At 42.5% G+C, this 15,773-nt stretch overlaps 1 protein-coding gene across 5 annotated transcripts in view; it reads right to left on the bottom strand.

The window, feature by feature from the left end:
• Positions 1–15,773, bottom strand: part of Reln (reelin) — a 429,470-nt gene that overhangs the window by 355,435 nt on the left and 58,262 nt on the right. For all 5 annotated transcript variants that reach the window (XM_057758362.1, XM_057758363.1, XM_057758365.1 and 2 more), the window contains exon 2: positions 9,718–9,828. In XM_057758362.1, the coding sequence (XP_057614345.1) occupies positions 9,718–9,828 (111 nt within the window). The remainder of the gene's footprint in view (positions 1–9,717; positions 9,829–15,773) is intronic.

Here is a 15,773-nt window from a genome sequence, read left to right as displayed (position 1 = left end):
GTTTCTTCAAATCACAGAGATCACAGACTCTTGTTTTCTTGGAGGTTTCTCACACGCGCTCAGAATTACAGAACTGTTCTTGGAATGTGGTTTTGTGCTTTTCCCAGGTGTAACGGATTCAATTAAATGTTTGTCTGTCCTTGTGGTAGTACACTTTACTCGTGTGATTCTTAATTGTGCACGCGTACAAGCTGTCTGCTGTTCTGGATAAAGCTGGCTGTCGCATGCGACTTTAGTCTGCCTCATTTTCAGACTCCATTCTCCCGTGTTCACCACCAACTAGAACAGTAAACAATTTACTGTTAACATAGAACACAAATACATTTACCAGGGATGAGGTAATCTCAAGCGAAAATACTACATTACAGGTTAGACGTGGCTGCACGGTACGGGTCAGCCCTTTAAGTCTGTCCCCTGAAGCACACACCTGCTCCTGGTAAAATGACAGTTTGGCACATCCCCTGGAAATAAACTTCTCTTAGCAAAATACCAAGATTCCTCAATGTTTTTAACTAATTATTATATTTAAAAAGAAAAAAGATATATCAATTTTGCTTTCATATGAGGAATAATGTTTAATTTTACTGAAATTTATTTTTCAGGATTCTTCTTTAAAATGTTGGCACAGGAGAAAGCACCCCAGGAAAACCCACTGTCCTTCCCTGGTCTGCCCTCATGCCATTAGGGGGCCTTGAAAGTGGTGTCTTTAACAGAAACCAGGATTTAGCATGCCAAGAGAGACATACTTTATTTAACAAAATTTAAACACTAGTAGACACACTAAAATGTAAAAATCCTAACTTACAGGGTGGCATCTTCTATCATAATCTGCTGTAAAAGGTGTACTTCTTGATTCTGTTCAAAAGAAACCCATCCACTCCAATACTGAACATATTCATTTGAGCAGAAATGAAGACCTAGAAGAATTATTCATCTCAGGGGATCTTAAGTTAGGGTTTCTATTGCTGCGATGAAACACCATGACCAAGATACAAGCTGGGGAGGAAAGGGTTAACTTAGTTTACACTTCCGCATTGCTGTTCATCCCTGAAGGAAGTCAGGACAGGAACTCAAACAGCGCAGGATCCCGGAGGCAGGAGCTGATGCAGAGGCCATGGAGGGGAGCTTCTTACTGGCTTGCTTCCTCTGGCTTGCTCAGCCCACCTTCTTGTAGAACCCAGGACCAGCAGCCCAGGGATGATCCCACCCACCGTGGGCTGGGACCTCCTCCATTAATAACTAATTGAGAAAATGCCTTACGTCTCTCATGGAGGCACAACCATAGCTGAAGCTCCTTTCTCTCTGAACACTCTAACTTCTGTCAAGCTGACACACAAAACCAGCCACTACACAGGGTTACTTTTCAAAATTTCGCCAATGATTTCTAGGTACATATATTGGCAGAGTGAAATTCTTCACAGTCTATAGAATATACAAAGTATTAAGGATTAGTAAATACAAATAATAATAGAGTATCTAAGGGAATCAGGAAATGGATAAATCCTACCTAGAATATAACTTTTTACCCAAAAGAAGAAAACAAGTGTCTTACTTAGTAAATGTATAAGCCATGAAATGGAAAAGGTACTGAAGTTAAAGCCAGGAGCTATACATTTATATAAAAAATATTACTTCATCGTCCGGTTTATTACAATCTTGGAATAAGCAACTGTGGAGATGGAGGAGTCAGTAACTTGTTTACGGTGCAGAAGAATCTGCACAAGGCATGATGGTTCAGGACTGTAATCCCAGTGTGCCTACAGGGACATGGGAGGCAGAGTCAAGAGCTCCTAATTGCACTCATAGGTATGGCAGGCACAACAGCAAAGAACAAAGAGACCCTGCCTCCAAATAGGTAGAAATTAAGGGCCACCACGCTAGGATGTCCCCTGCCATCCACACGTGCCCATGTGCATGAGGCCCACATGTATACACATAGTACACATCACACCTACACTTATATGCACACAATTTAAAAATTATTTTAGAACATATTCCCAAAGAATGACAGAGTTGTCATTTTGGAAAGAGATGAGGAATAAAGTAAGAATTTAAGGATGGTGCAAAATTGATTCTGCTCTGTCACAAGAGATGAGGCTGGATGGACCATCTCAGGAAGCTCACTGTATCTTTTCTACAAACATCGAGTCACTGGACCCAAAAGCACTGGTGCCTGCCAACTCCAGGACAGAAAGGGGAAGAACGCAGCAGCAGCCAGGCAAGAGTGAGTTACATATCTGTGCAGTTGTGAATGTGTGTGCACCTGTGCACACATATATTTCTGTGCAATTTTAGAAATCTCCTTAAACTTAAAGACAGCAACGTCCCTCCTTCTCCACAACCACATGCCTCTGCTTATACATGTGACTGGATCATCTCCTTAACTCCTAAAAGGTTGTGCCTCCCATTTGTCTGTTTGTACATGTTCTAACCTGTGTATGCAAGGAGACAATCTTGGACATTGTTCCCAATACCCAAAGGCATTATCTACTTTATTTCTGAGACAGGTTTCCTGCAGGCCTTCAGCTTGGCAAGTGGGCTAGTCTGGCTGACCAGCAAGACCAAAGGATCCTCCCATCTCCAGCTTCCAGCACTGAGATTACAAATTTGTGCCATTGCACCTAGATTTTTAATTTGGGTTCTGAAGATAGAACGTAGGGCCTTGTGTTTATGAGGTTAGCACTGCACTGATGGTACCGTCCTCCTAACCCCAGTCAGTTGTACATACATTAACCCAAGGTACTGTTGGGGCCAACAGCAGAAGCCAAAAAGAAAGTATTAGCAGAGGAAATGAAGTCGGGGGGAGAGAAAGGGCGTTACACTCATTCAGCAGTTAGTGGGTCGGGATGGAGGTCTAGAAGGGTGACAAGGTATTCACCCAAACAACTCACCTGCCCCTTGTATCCAGCTCATGAAGAATTGCTAAAAATATCAGGTTCAAATCCCTGGACTAATAAGCTTGGTTGGCCTGGCTTGTTTATCACCTGGTGTACATTGAGGCCATGGGGCTGAGGTTGAAACATATTACAATGGCTTGCCGAATGGCAGGAGGGGAGGGCACATGATAAATGAGTCTTGTACGTTTAATTGTTTTCATGTCAGAGTCACCAGACATACTAACTGATTTTAATCTATGGGGGCTGCAGGGCCGCTGATAAGTATTGAAGCGCTCTGATGACCCCATGTATTGTGATTTGATTCCTTTAAATATTTTCATTCTTTTCTCCCCTAAATTCACACCACTCTGGTATCTGGTAGCCTCCACACATCCACACCCTAAATAGAAAACATTGTGTGCACATAATAGGATGTTATTATTACATAAAGAAGAATGATATATTTATTCTGTGGCAACATGATGATCTTTGAAAGCATGCTAAGGAAAAGACACCAAGCAGAAAAGACCATGTACTATATAATTCCTTTTATAACAGTTATCCAAAGCCAGAAAATTCACATGTACAAAAAGCAGAGTGGTTAGTTGTCGGGACAAAAGGTGGGAAACTGGAGAGGGACTGCCAGTGGGTACAGATTTGTTTTGGATTATTCTGGATGACTCCAGAGAGTGGTATCAAGTGTAAATCTCAGGAGACACTAAAAAGGAATAAAATGTATCCTTCAAAATGATACCTGTGTGCTATGTGGAGTCTGGTTTTTATTATTACATACATAGAAACACTACTTATTTATTTGGGAGCAGGTACTGCTACGGTGTGTATGGTACTCACGACAATTTGTGAAACTCTGTTATCTCTTTCCACCACGTGAGTCCTGAGGCTAGAACCCAGGCTGTCGGGTCTGGTGACAGGAACCTTTACTTACTCAGCCATCTTGTGCTGTGGGACAATGGTCTGTACCCTGTCAACTATATTTTAAATAAACGCTGATTGGTCAGTAGCCAGGCAGGAAGTATAGTCGGGACAACCAGACAGGAAGTAGAGGTGGGTCAAGGAGAACAGGAGAATTCTGGGAAGAGGAAAGCTTGGTCCACAGTCCTGGCCCAACCACAGAAGAAGCAAGATGTGACTACCCCGCCAAATAAGGTACCGAGCCACGTGGTTAACATAGACAAAATAATGGGTTAATATAAGTTGTAACAGTTAATAAGAAGCCTGAGCTAATGGGCCAATCAGTTTATAGTTAATGTAGACCTCTGTGTGGTTTCTCTGGAACTTAATGACTGCGGGAACCAGGCAGGAAAGAAACCTCTGTCAACAATCTTGTGCACTCCTGAATGTTAGTCTTTAGAAGCCTCTGAGAACTGCCTGCAATGCCAGAATACCTGGCCTTAATCCTCATGCTTGCTCTGCCTTGTGTCATAGATGCCGGCTGACCTTCTAGCCTTCCTTCCCCACCCGAGCATTGACAGCTGGGGTGAGCCTAGCTCTCCTGCTCCGAACTCTTCAGCAATGAACACATCCAGTTAGAGTCAACATCTACTGCCTTTCTCAAAGAAATAATTCTCACTTCTGATGGTCTTTAAAGAATGCCTACTTTGAGCACATAATATATATATATATATATATATATTATGATATATAATGGATATCTCATTTCATCTATACAATAATTGTGTGAAGTGGGCAAGTCTGTTATTCTGATGTTTCACATGCAAACACCTAGATTTGTGGAAGGTGAGTTGTCACATAAATTAGCAAAAACCAGCATGGAAGCTGAGTTGCCACACACCAGAGATCACGTGATAAGATACTACAGGAAATTGCTTTCTTTTCTCCTACAGCTCAGCTCAGGCCTTACGCCCCTGACTAATTCACACTGGCAATGCGTTGATATATAAACTTTATATATACTATACTTTAAATATATCACATCACTCTCTAGGATGTGATTTTCAAGTTACATAGGAGTCAGGAAATACCTCTGAATTCTTCGTAACGTGTCAAATACTTAACCAGATAAGGTTTGTGTTGATGTTGCCAATAGTGCCAGCCTATCCAAATGTAACGTTTAAAGTCATGCTTGGATTAATCCCCGGCAAGCAGGAGAAATTAATTGTGGTACCACCTCTTGTCAGTTCTGCTCCTTGTCCCACTAACTAGAGTAATTTGTTTAATTAACCTAGAATTGCCTTGTTAATTACAGATCATTTACCATACCCAATAAAAGGTCAGGCTTCGAATTACACAATGATGTTTAAATTGCATTTATTTTCACATCTCTTTCTAAAAACACAGACAAAGTAACTTTAACCAGACCTTTTGGTATAAAGTATTACCTTAATTTAAACTAGCAAATGGGTTAGCCCACCACATCTAATGAGATTGCTGCTGGTCCTTTTGTTTATATAGATAAATAATAAGCCCTAAACGTGTGTCTCTGTCCACAATGCATGTGGTTCATAGACCCAGACAGAACAGCTAGAACCGACTGACTTCACCAAATGGTTGTGGGGACAAGGTCTTCTAAGTGAAAATTTGCTAAGGTGTAACACTTCTACTTAGACCTATTATGAAGTATAACCAAAAGATAGCTCAACCGGCCCTTCTGTCTTTATTCTTACTGTCAATAAAGCAAAGCAGTAACAGAAATTTGCATTGTGGCAATGAAGCGTTGGTATGAAATCTGAGCCCACTGGTGAAGTACTCATCTTTATGATCCAGAGACCCATGTATTAATAGATCCAAGGCCGGCCTTGGAACAAGTGTTTTGTTTTGTAAATATGTCTTGGTGCCAAATAATACTTTTTAAAAAAATAAAACAATGAAGTTAAAAACTTTTAATGGTAATAATTTAAAGGTGGTATTGGAGATAATTTATACCCATCTATTAATAACCATTAAAATATGATTCAAAGAGTGCTTGGGAGGAAAAAATAAAAGAACATACTCTAGGATCTGCTCAAAAACTAAAAAGAACATACTTTAGGATCTGCTCGCTAAAGCAGCCTTCCACATATGCTGATTTCATTGGCTCTTACCTTTTAAAGAGTTTTATAATTTAAATGACTAATAAGTGCCTCCCGAAAAGAGGAGAATGAAAGATACCAAGGACTCTAAACATTTCATCAAACAGTTGTTGACATGGCAGATGTGTTGGCTGATCAGGCAAGTTTACTGGGGGCTCAACTGCACACTTAGTTACTCTGCATCGGCTGTGCCCACTAGATTCTCAGACCTAAGAGGCAGGATACCAAAACGTGAGTAAAAGTTCTAGCATTCCGAGACAGAATATTAAAAATCGAGTAAAATGAATCTCAGCTCTGGCAAAGGAACAATTTTATATGAAAGGATATTCAAATCCCCCTTCATTGAGCAACCACAATAAGCCTTGAAAATTTACATGATTGAGCTAGATAGAATTCAAAGCCAAAGACAAGGGGAAGGTGCTTTTCTTATTCCCCCCCCCCCCCCCGGGATACACAAAGAGAAATCCATAATTAAGCGTCACACTTCCCTGGGGCAGAGTGTTTTCTTACACTGACAAGCGAAATGAGGCACTTCAAACCAAACATCGCTGTGCACAATGCATCTTTGTGTAGCTATTGTTTTAATGTATTTCTGGCTATTAGGCATTTATCTATTTTTGGTCAGCAAGGCATGCATTTTATTTGAAGAATTCTGCTTTTGCATAAAAGGCTGTAGTTACGTTCGTAGAATTATGTTTCTACAACGGTATCTGAAGAATAATTATGGCCTTACTTGGGCTGTTCTTATATGCATTTGATATTCCGGAAAGTATCTGCAACTTTAGTGTAATTAATACAATCAAAATTAACTCTAAATAGGAGAAAAGACTGTCCAAAATCGATTAAAACTCAACTATATGCTTTCTTTTGCCTCCTTTGTCACAGCCAGTTAAACATATCACACACTAATCCTACATGTTGGAAAATGGCAAGCAAACCATGTTTAACATTCCATCAAAACACCCAGAGACTAACAACACATTATGTATTCAGCAACTCTTTTGTTCTGCATCAAAGAATAAATCATATTACTTCAGCCTCATCCCACCATAACCACTAAACTACTCCAAAACAGAAATCCACTCATATTTCATATTCCATCAATTTCCTCTACTTGCTATTACATTTATATATGGTCATTTAACCACTATCTGTATTTCTACAGTGCAAATAAGTTGTCAAAATCACCCAGGTCCTTTGTTGTTTTTTTTTCGGTTTTTTTGTTTTTTATTTTTTATTGATGACTGGATTCCCCTGTCCGCCCCACCCCAGTTTCTGATTCACCCCATCTGGAGTAATTCTAGAACTAACCGTGCAGATGTATTGCAGGCAATGCTGAGCTGAGTAACAGAAGATCCAGCCGTGTCTCAGCCCTGGATAAAGTCACAGGAGCCAGCTTGGTGACTCGCACTGTACTTCTAGTGCTTGGAAGGCTGAGACAGGAGCATTGCCAGGACTCAAGACCAACCTGGGTAACTGTCATGTTTAATGTTATCAACTTGATGGTGCCTCGCCTCTTCTGAGAGCAGTCCCTAGACATACCTGTGGGGTGGAAGGGCTACCCTAAAGTGGACAGCATCACTAGACCACCTTAGAAGGAGAATGCTAGCTAAGCACATGTGTTCCTCATTCTCTGCCTCCTAAATATTGATGCTGTGTCCAGATACCTCAGGCTCCGGCCACTAGAACTTCCTCCATGAAGGACTGAACCCTCCCATTATAAGCCAAGTTAACTCGTTCTCCCATTAGCTGCTTTTGTAAGGGCATTTTATCACAGCGGGAAGTTAACTGGGACAACAAGGCACTTTAGTTAATTAATTTAAAAAATAGTAAGAACCATCTAAGGAGTTACCAAACCATAACTCCAGAGCTTTTGAAAACTGTGTTAGGGGTAAAGCCTGGTAGATAAACATTGCATACTTAAAATAAAAATTAATCTAAAATTCACTTTGAGCTGAGTGTCTTTAAGTTCTATCAGCTAAATTTGGCAGCCACACGTATGAGTTCTGCTATAATAAAATGGCAACATTTATGCACAAATAATATAAATATGACTGTAGCTAGACCCTTCATCTCTCTAGAGCCCAAAAAAGTAAGGCTAAGTCAGTGGACTCTTTATACCTCAGAGGAATATTTCCCCCGAGTTTTAGCCTTAAAAGCAGATAGCAACAGGTTAAAATTCTCCATGGGATGATTCCCCATGTCAAACAACCCCGCATGATAGTGAGGTGCCTTCCAGGTTCCTTTAAATCACAAGGTCAAAGGCCTTATCTCGGATAGGCCAAGTATCAAGCTTTGGTAAGGGGAAATATTTATGTAATAATAGCATGAGCACATACTGGCTTTTGATAATGCGATTCTACCTTTGTCACGCCTTTACAGTTTCACGATTTTAGCATAAGATCAATGGTTTTGATATTAAATGTGCAATTTTGATGCTCCATAGAGCCTATTTCATCCAGGTTGACATGAGTGCAGCATACGGGCAAATCAGAGATTTCCAAATTGAGAGTCCTCTGTGATTAATGACCTTCATGGAGCCTTCTGCCTTGCCACAGGTGTAATCTGCCAGATCTCTGATTTAAGAACAAACACTTAAGTCATTTGAGTATTAAGTGATGTTCTTTTATAAATACCCATAGGAAATTAACAAATACTGCTGAGTTCCCTTTAAGCAATTCTTCCTTATTAAACAGTGTTGAACTTTTCTTCTACCATCTGAAGGGTATAGCTATGAAAACTGAATGATCCATGGATGTCAAAATAAATTCCATCAAACTGAATGAAAAACTCAAAAATTTACACTAAACCCACAGAACCAAAAATAATCATGGCAGTAGATAGAGAGGAAACAGAAACGCTATCATTCCCTGGTGAGGATGTTAGAAAATGGTTATTATCATTTGACGCTGGTGGGAATAGAAACACACAATGCCATTTGAGAAGTCAGCATGGAGGTCCCTCAAGAGCCCGGAAGAGAGCTGTTTTATGGTGACTCGGGTCTATCCCAGAATGGTTCTGGGTCAGCACAGCACAGAGAGGTTGGTGCATCCATGGTGATGGCCGCACAGCACAGGAAACAGAACCACTCTAGATACCCATCAACAGCTGAATGCAAAAGAGAGTGTGCATACTCACAATACAGTTTCATGCATCTGTAAAATGAGATCATCATAAAAAAGTAGATGCAACTAAAAAGCATTATGTTTAGTAAAACAAACCATTTTTTTTAAGAAAAAAAAACCTAACAGTATGTTTTCTTAAATATGCAGAACCTATATTTAAAATTATATGTTTATTTATATGCCATAAAACTAGAAAGTAGATCATGAGGTGTGAATAAAGCACCTTAGGGGAGGTTGGAAATAGAGAGCGATAAACTATCCATGGTAAGAAATCAGACGGGAGAACCGCATGGGGAGAAGAGACCTACACAAGGGACAGCAGGAAGGGAGGGAATGAGTGAGAATAAAGCATAATAAATGCACATGAAGAAGTCATGTGTGCTCAAAAAGGAGAAGAAAGAAAGAAGGAAGCAAGGCATGAGGGAGAGGAGCAGGGGAAGAAAATTCAGAAAACGGAAATTGCCTACCAAGACCATGGTAGGCTGAGTACAACGGTTCAGCACAGCACCTGATCTCAAGCACACACAAACACATACAATTTTACATTATTTTCTCTGGAGTAACAAAAGCTGAACACTTTCAAAACAGATATTCCCGAAACAACAAAGACGACATAACGGTCTAAAATCTTGACAGCTGTTGGCTCCTTCTAGCAGGATGGCTTACCGAATCCGAAGGCACTGGCGCCTCCCACGCTCTGAGAAGACTGGGCACTTGTAGAGGTATACAGTCCCGTCACCAGCAAGCCGTCGAAGAAGGTGCTTGTGGAAATGGTAACTGAAACAGAGGAGGGGGGAAAGACTTCAGTTAGTATAGTGAGAGAGAAGAGATGACTCTGGAGTGTTAGGGGTAGTCACTGGCAAATTAGCCTGTTACCTTGGCTCTATCTGTTGTATACTTGTATGTATGTGTATGCACACACACGTACACACACACACACACACACACACGAAATTGCAGAGGAAACAAAAACCTCAGAACTTCAGTGTTTATAATTTGTAATTGCTGGTCCTTTTTTGCATCCATTTGCACGTTTCCTAGCTACATTTAAAAAATCTGAAAATAATGTACCATCAGATAGATCCCTCCACACACACCATCTCCAGTCCCACCCCTGAAAGCTACCAAAGCATGGCTGGAGTTCTGGCATTATGACAAAACACGGTAAAAACATTATTCTATACTGTGGGAAACAATCTATTGTTGTCTGAACGGAAAGCTGAGAAATGCACCGTGGTGCTTGTCATGGGGTCCCTGAAGTCTCTCAGCAGAGTCCACTGGTCCGCACGAGTCCGTCTGCTCCTCTTGTGAACTAGAAAAGGACCACTGTGTGCTTTGTGTTTCAGAGCAAAGTCTACACGACAAGTCCACACGGTTGCATGGCCGCAGAGCTGAACGTTCCTCTTAAGAAGGCTATAGTAAATCAATCTGTATGGCACAATCTTTGGGTTAGGCCTCTTAAAATCATAACTTGGTCCCCACCCTAAAAACAAATCATGACCTCCTTCTTGCCTAGCCTTGATAAGATAAAGACGATGCCATTTGGGGGAAGCAAGAGAGGAAGGTTAATGACGTTATTTTGGTAGTGCACAGATCAAGGCAGTCAGCCCACTGGATGGTAATAAGGAGAATGGTCAGTCACATTAACTCTGATGAGATGGTCTAAATGAAACTCCACGACGTCCAGTGAGTAGAAATAAATGGTCCGAAACATTCCTATCATACCGCATCAAACAAGACGCGCGTATAATAAAACAGCCTCGCATCGGGCCATCTCCCAAATGGCACTGGGTATTCGAATACATTGCCTTTCCAACTGCTGATAAAAAAAAAAATACGGTTCAGTGCTGGAATATAAATCAGTTATCTGGGCTCTGAGCTCGCCAATCTATATGCATCTCCTTCAACTGTCAAAGCATGTGTGAGAGAAAAGTACCATTACCCCGGCATAAAAAATGAGCAATCTATGGAGCCGCACCCAGGGCTATCGCCTAAATGTCTGATCCCTAATCTACTCTTACTTCTATCGCTAGGACAGGATATAACACGGGGAAAGCGAGAGTACATCTGGCTTTCAATTCCAAGTTACAGCCCATCACTTTGGGGTAGGCGAGGCAGGAACTCAAGTAATCGCATCACACCCCCAGTCGGGAGACAAGAGGGAAAAATGCATCCCTGTTCCCTGCCTGTCTGCGTCTCTGTCCAGCTAGCTTTCTTCCGTCTTGCACAATTTAGGGCACCATACACGGTGGACAACCCTAGAGACATGTCCACAGGCCAGCCTGACCTAAATTGTTCTTCAGTTGAGATTTTCTCCCCATGTGATTCTAGATTGTGTTATTTATTTGTTTATTTGGCTTCTCTTTTGTTGTTTTGTTTCTGTTCTCTTCAGATCCCAAGTCACACTGGCCAGTGTTTTACAGCTCTTTTACTGGACTCTTCACACGCATGAAGGAAAAATAAAGCAAAAACCCCAGAAATCAGTGGCATTGTTATCAAAAGAGCGAAAGGCCACAGAAGGGATGGCTCCTGGGCAGAGGCAGGTAAGGGATGAGGCCCAGGTATCATATCAGGTCCTCTTCTGCTACCAGATACCTATGTTGGCTTAGGAGACCCAGTTATCTCTCTGTGTTCTAATTTCCTCGTCTGCAGAATGATATCCTAACCCCAGGGTTTCAGATTCTGTTTTGCTCAGTCCAAAGCCTGTGGTTGATTCTGCTGAAGCTGATTTCCTGTACATCAATGAGTTCAGCAAGAGGAAAGTCAGAGACAGAGAGAGACATGACTTAGGGACTGAACTGGGCCCTCCAGCGTGTTAGGCATGAACCCTTAAAAACCATGTCGTCCCCTGCCTTCTGTTTGTGTTCCGTCGCAGGATCTCATAAGGTTCCCAGACTGTCCTTGAATTTCTGCTGCTCCCTCAAATCCACAGAGCTGAGATTACAGACTCAGCTGTCTTGACTAAGATTAATTATTTTTCAATTGCTTCTGTGTCTCCTGGCTTTATGAAGTTTGGGGGTAAAACAGCTTCCTCATTCCACATCACTGCAATCAGTAGAGAGGCAGTAATTAAGTTAGAATGCATCACGTCCTGATTGCTGTGATGTCTTCTGTACTCTATACTGCAGCTCCAGTTCCTTGCTCTAACATACTGATACCATGAGCTTGTTTGGTATTGGAGGCAAATCTGAATCTGAGCTTCAACTCTCTCCACACTGGGACTGGAGTGGATGTCTTCTATTCCTTGTTTAGAAAGGGAAGACACTATGCAGCACACTGGAAGAATTAGAAGCCACCATGTCTACTATAGAGTTCTACCTTCTAAACACCACACCAGGTGTGCAGTAAGCCGTTCACGAGCTGGGGCCCTTTCCTTTCCCATTTCCAAGCCCTGAACACAACCTTGCTTTTTCTCACTAAGAACAAAACCCTGCACAGAGCTCCTGGGCATCGACAATTCTAGAAACCTCTGACCATTCAGTTCCTGGATAGCCCGCATCAATTCCTGTGACCTGCAAGGACCCCCCAGATACCCTCCTCCCACGACTCCATCTCTGAACATTCCCACCGAGTCAGAGTTGTGAGCCACTGAACGCAAGGTGAGCAGCATCTCCAGCTGTCTGCCCTCCCTCCATAAATCTTCTATTATCCACTCAGTGAAACAAACGTGAAAACATTCCTGGAGGAAGGCTGGGTACAAGAACATAGGTGAGGGTTCTTTCCTCTGTTGTCCTCAAACACTCTGCACTAGTCCCAAATGGAGGTGCCCACCCCGTAACCAAAGCCCCTCCCACTGATGACAAGTGACGGATCCAATGTATGGGCGACGTCACAAATTACACAGTCCTTTGCAGCCCGAGAGGTCTGCATCTCCGAACTGCCTGGAAAGTTTGGGATTCACTTGGTCCTGTTTTCTTGGCGGAGATGTCGATACCTGAAGGGGAGTAGAGGAAGCCCTGACTGAATGTGTGCTGTTTACATGGCTAAGGTCTTGTCAAGGACAGGTGAGGCTTAGAGAGATGACAAAGCCTTCCTCCAGGAACGAAGTGCCAATGTCCACAGTGTTTGCAGAAAATGTCCATCACAGTTTTCTCCCTCAGTGTATTTACAACCTGAAGACTGTCCCCTTACAGGCTGCTCCTACTTAGGTTAGCTAAACCTGTCTCTTTGATTCACCATGAACCCTTGTCTATCTGTATGTGATTACCCCACCTCCATGTTCAGCTGGAGGCAGTAACACAACCTCCCTCTTCAACTGCATACAATACGCACCCTGAGCTTCCAGGGTGCTGTGGCCTCTCCATCCAAGAGCCCAGTTCACCCAGTTACTTTTTTATTCATCCCCACACCAACCCAATCAGGTCCAAGGCCCTGTCCATGCCGGGATCTGGCAATCACCCATTATGTGACCATTTGAGAAATCATTTCTGAACACCAAGCGAATGAAATGGAGTTATTGAGAAACACGAGGCCCTGTCCCTTGATTTAAATACCACTGTAAGCTGACTACTGTCGAAGTTCTAGCCCCACGTCAGGCCTCTTCTTCAGCTCTAGACACACGGCACGTCCTGCTTGGCATCCCCACTTGGATCTGCAAGAGGTATCGTGAGACCTTGCCCTCCGTGTAACGAACACTCTGTGGATAACCACACCGGCCTCTGGTTATCCAGACCTAAAACATCTCAGCCCCCTTTGGAATCAAGCTCCTCCCAAACCCTTCACACAGCCCTCCAACCAGTCCTGCCAGCTCTGCTTGAAACCATATTCCAAGTCTGGCCATGTATCTTGCTGTCTTTCCCACGAACGGTCTCATCATTTCCGTGACTTGGCCTTCTCAGCTCTACTCTGTCCTCTGCAGACTGTCTTCAGCACAATTCAGTAAAGAATTCTTTTACAACACACATCTGACAGGCCGTGCCGCTGTTCCTAGTCTCCCCTGACTTCGGAGGAAGGCAGTCTTTGCATTAGTGACCTACACAGCACTAATGTCCGATCATTCTGGATTTCCTCTGCAGTTTCATCTTTGCTGTCTCACTCCATCCTAGCACTCTAGCTTCCTGGCTCAGAAGCCCTGGCACTAGCCACCTCCATCGCCTTAGGATCTTTCCTTCCAGAAACTGAAGGGCCAATTCCCTCACCTGCTTCAAGCGTCAACTCAAATGCCCCCCTGTGAACGAAGGCTGCCTTGAATGCAGTATCTGCAACGGCAGACAACCCTGCCCATATCCCCCGCATTCCCAGAACCCCTTAGTTGAGTCTACATTTCTTCTCTTTTTTCTGTTATTACCATGTAACAAAGTATATTGATGTATCTACACGTAGTACTTTAATTACATTGATTGTAAGTCTTGTTCTGTAGAACAATGTAACCATCAAATCACTTCCGATGTTTTGTTTGGTAAAACATCTTGAGCATCTAGATAAAATCATGACATTTTTATATGCTCGATAAATACTTAGTGAATGAATAGCGACTAACTCATTCACAGAAAATAAAGTGGGGTTGTCTTCTCTTCAGGTTGTTACCTGGGAACTGTGCTATAAATTCTACACTCCAGGATTTAGGTCAGCTGAATCCCATTTGGAAAATACACATGGGGGAAAAAAGAGAGAGAGAGAGCCAGACAGAGAAAGGCTGGCTCTTTAAATATGTAAAATGCTTTTCCCGAATCCAAAATAGAGCAATGCAAAGAGAAGCTAACCAAAAGGCCAGCCAAAAACATTTGCAAAATTTAAAAAAAAAAAATTAAGCAGGTAGACTTACATGTATGTAAATTCTCTTGTGCAGAATGTTTGCGTGGTCATCTAAAAGAAAATATTCCCTTGTTTGAAATGAATTGATTATAATCTTCGCTGTTTGCTAGACCTGGGAATTTAAAGCATTTGTAGAGGTAAAAATGCAGTTTTGAAAAAATAAGCTACCCTGTTGGCAGTGTGTAACAAGCCTCCATTTCCTTCTCTTTAAGCAGATGAGATGCAGAGGCCACATGTAAATTTCGAATCTCTCTATCTCTTTCTCTTATTTGTTTATTTTTAAGAAAGGGAAATGTTGCCCCAACTCTCGTGAAATTTCAGACCTCTCTTTCTAACGAGTGTGTCACCCTACGCCATGGCAGTAGTTACGCTAGGAACCGTTACTAAAGAAATTAATGGGTCTGATTTCTGTGACGAAGACCCAGAAACTCTGGGGCCACGTGATCCACAGCCCTGGACCCAGCAGTGAGCACCACGTGATTCGCAGCCATGGACTCAGCCATAAGCACCGCGGGCATCCAGGAGTTGAAGAAAATGCTGGAGGCATGCATGCGTTGCCACAGGATCAGCTTCAACAAATGCCCGCTGGGGAATTAAAGCTTGGATGAAGCATTGCCACTTAAAGAGGAACCAAACTGTGGACACTGTTTAGCGGGCAGACACGGGTTAATACTGAAAAAAACAAGACTGGAGCTGCTCCCATAGCTGATGTGGTGCAGTTAGATTTCTGCTGTGTTCCTGGGAAGGGAGAGCTCCTGCAGCAGCCTGTGATCACGAGGGCCGAATTCGCCCGCACAGGAGCTCAAGGAACTAGCTAGCGGTGTGGGATGTGCCTATGCCATGGTTCGAAGCCATACAGGAAGGTTCATTAAATGCTAGCATTCTTTAAAAGCAAAACAAAACAAAACAAAAACAGCAGCAACAAAACCCCACTACGTCCAGCTCAGATGTCCTATTCTCTTGCAGGA

The sequence above is a fragment of the Chionomys nivalis genome, chromosome 26, assembly GCF_950005125.1.
Source record: "Chionomys nivalis chromosome 26, mChiNiv1.1, whole genome shotgun sequence".
Classification (NCBI taxonomy): domain Eukaryota; kingdom Metazoa; phylum Chordata; class Mammalia; order Rodentia; family Cricetidae; genus Chionomys; species Chionomys nivalis.
Note: the sequence above shows the minus strand (reverse complement) of the source record. Positions and strands in the feature narration are given on the sequence as shown.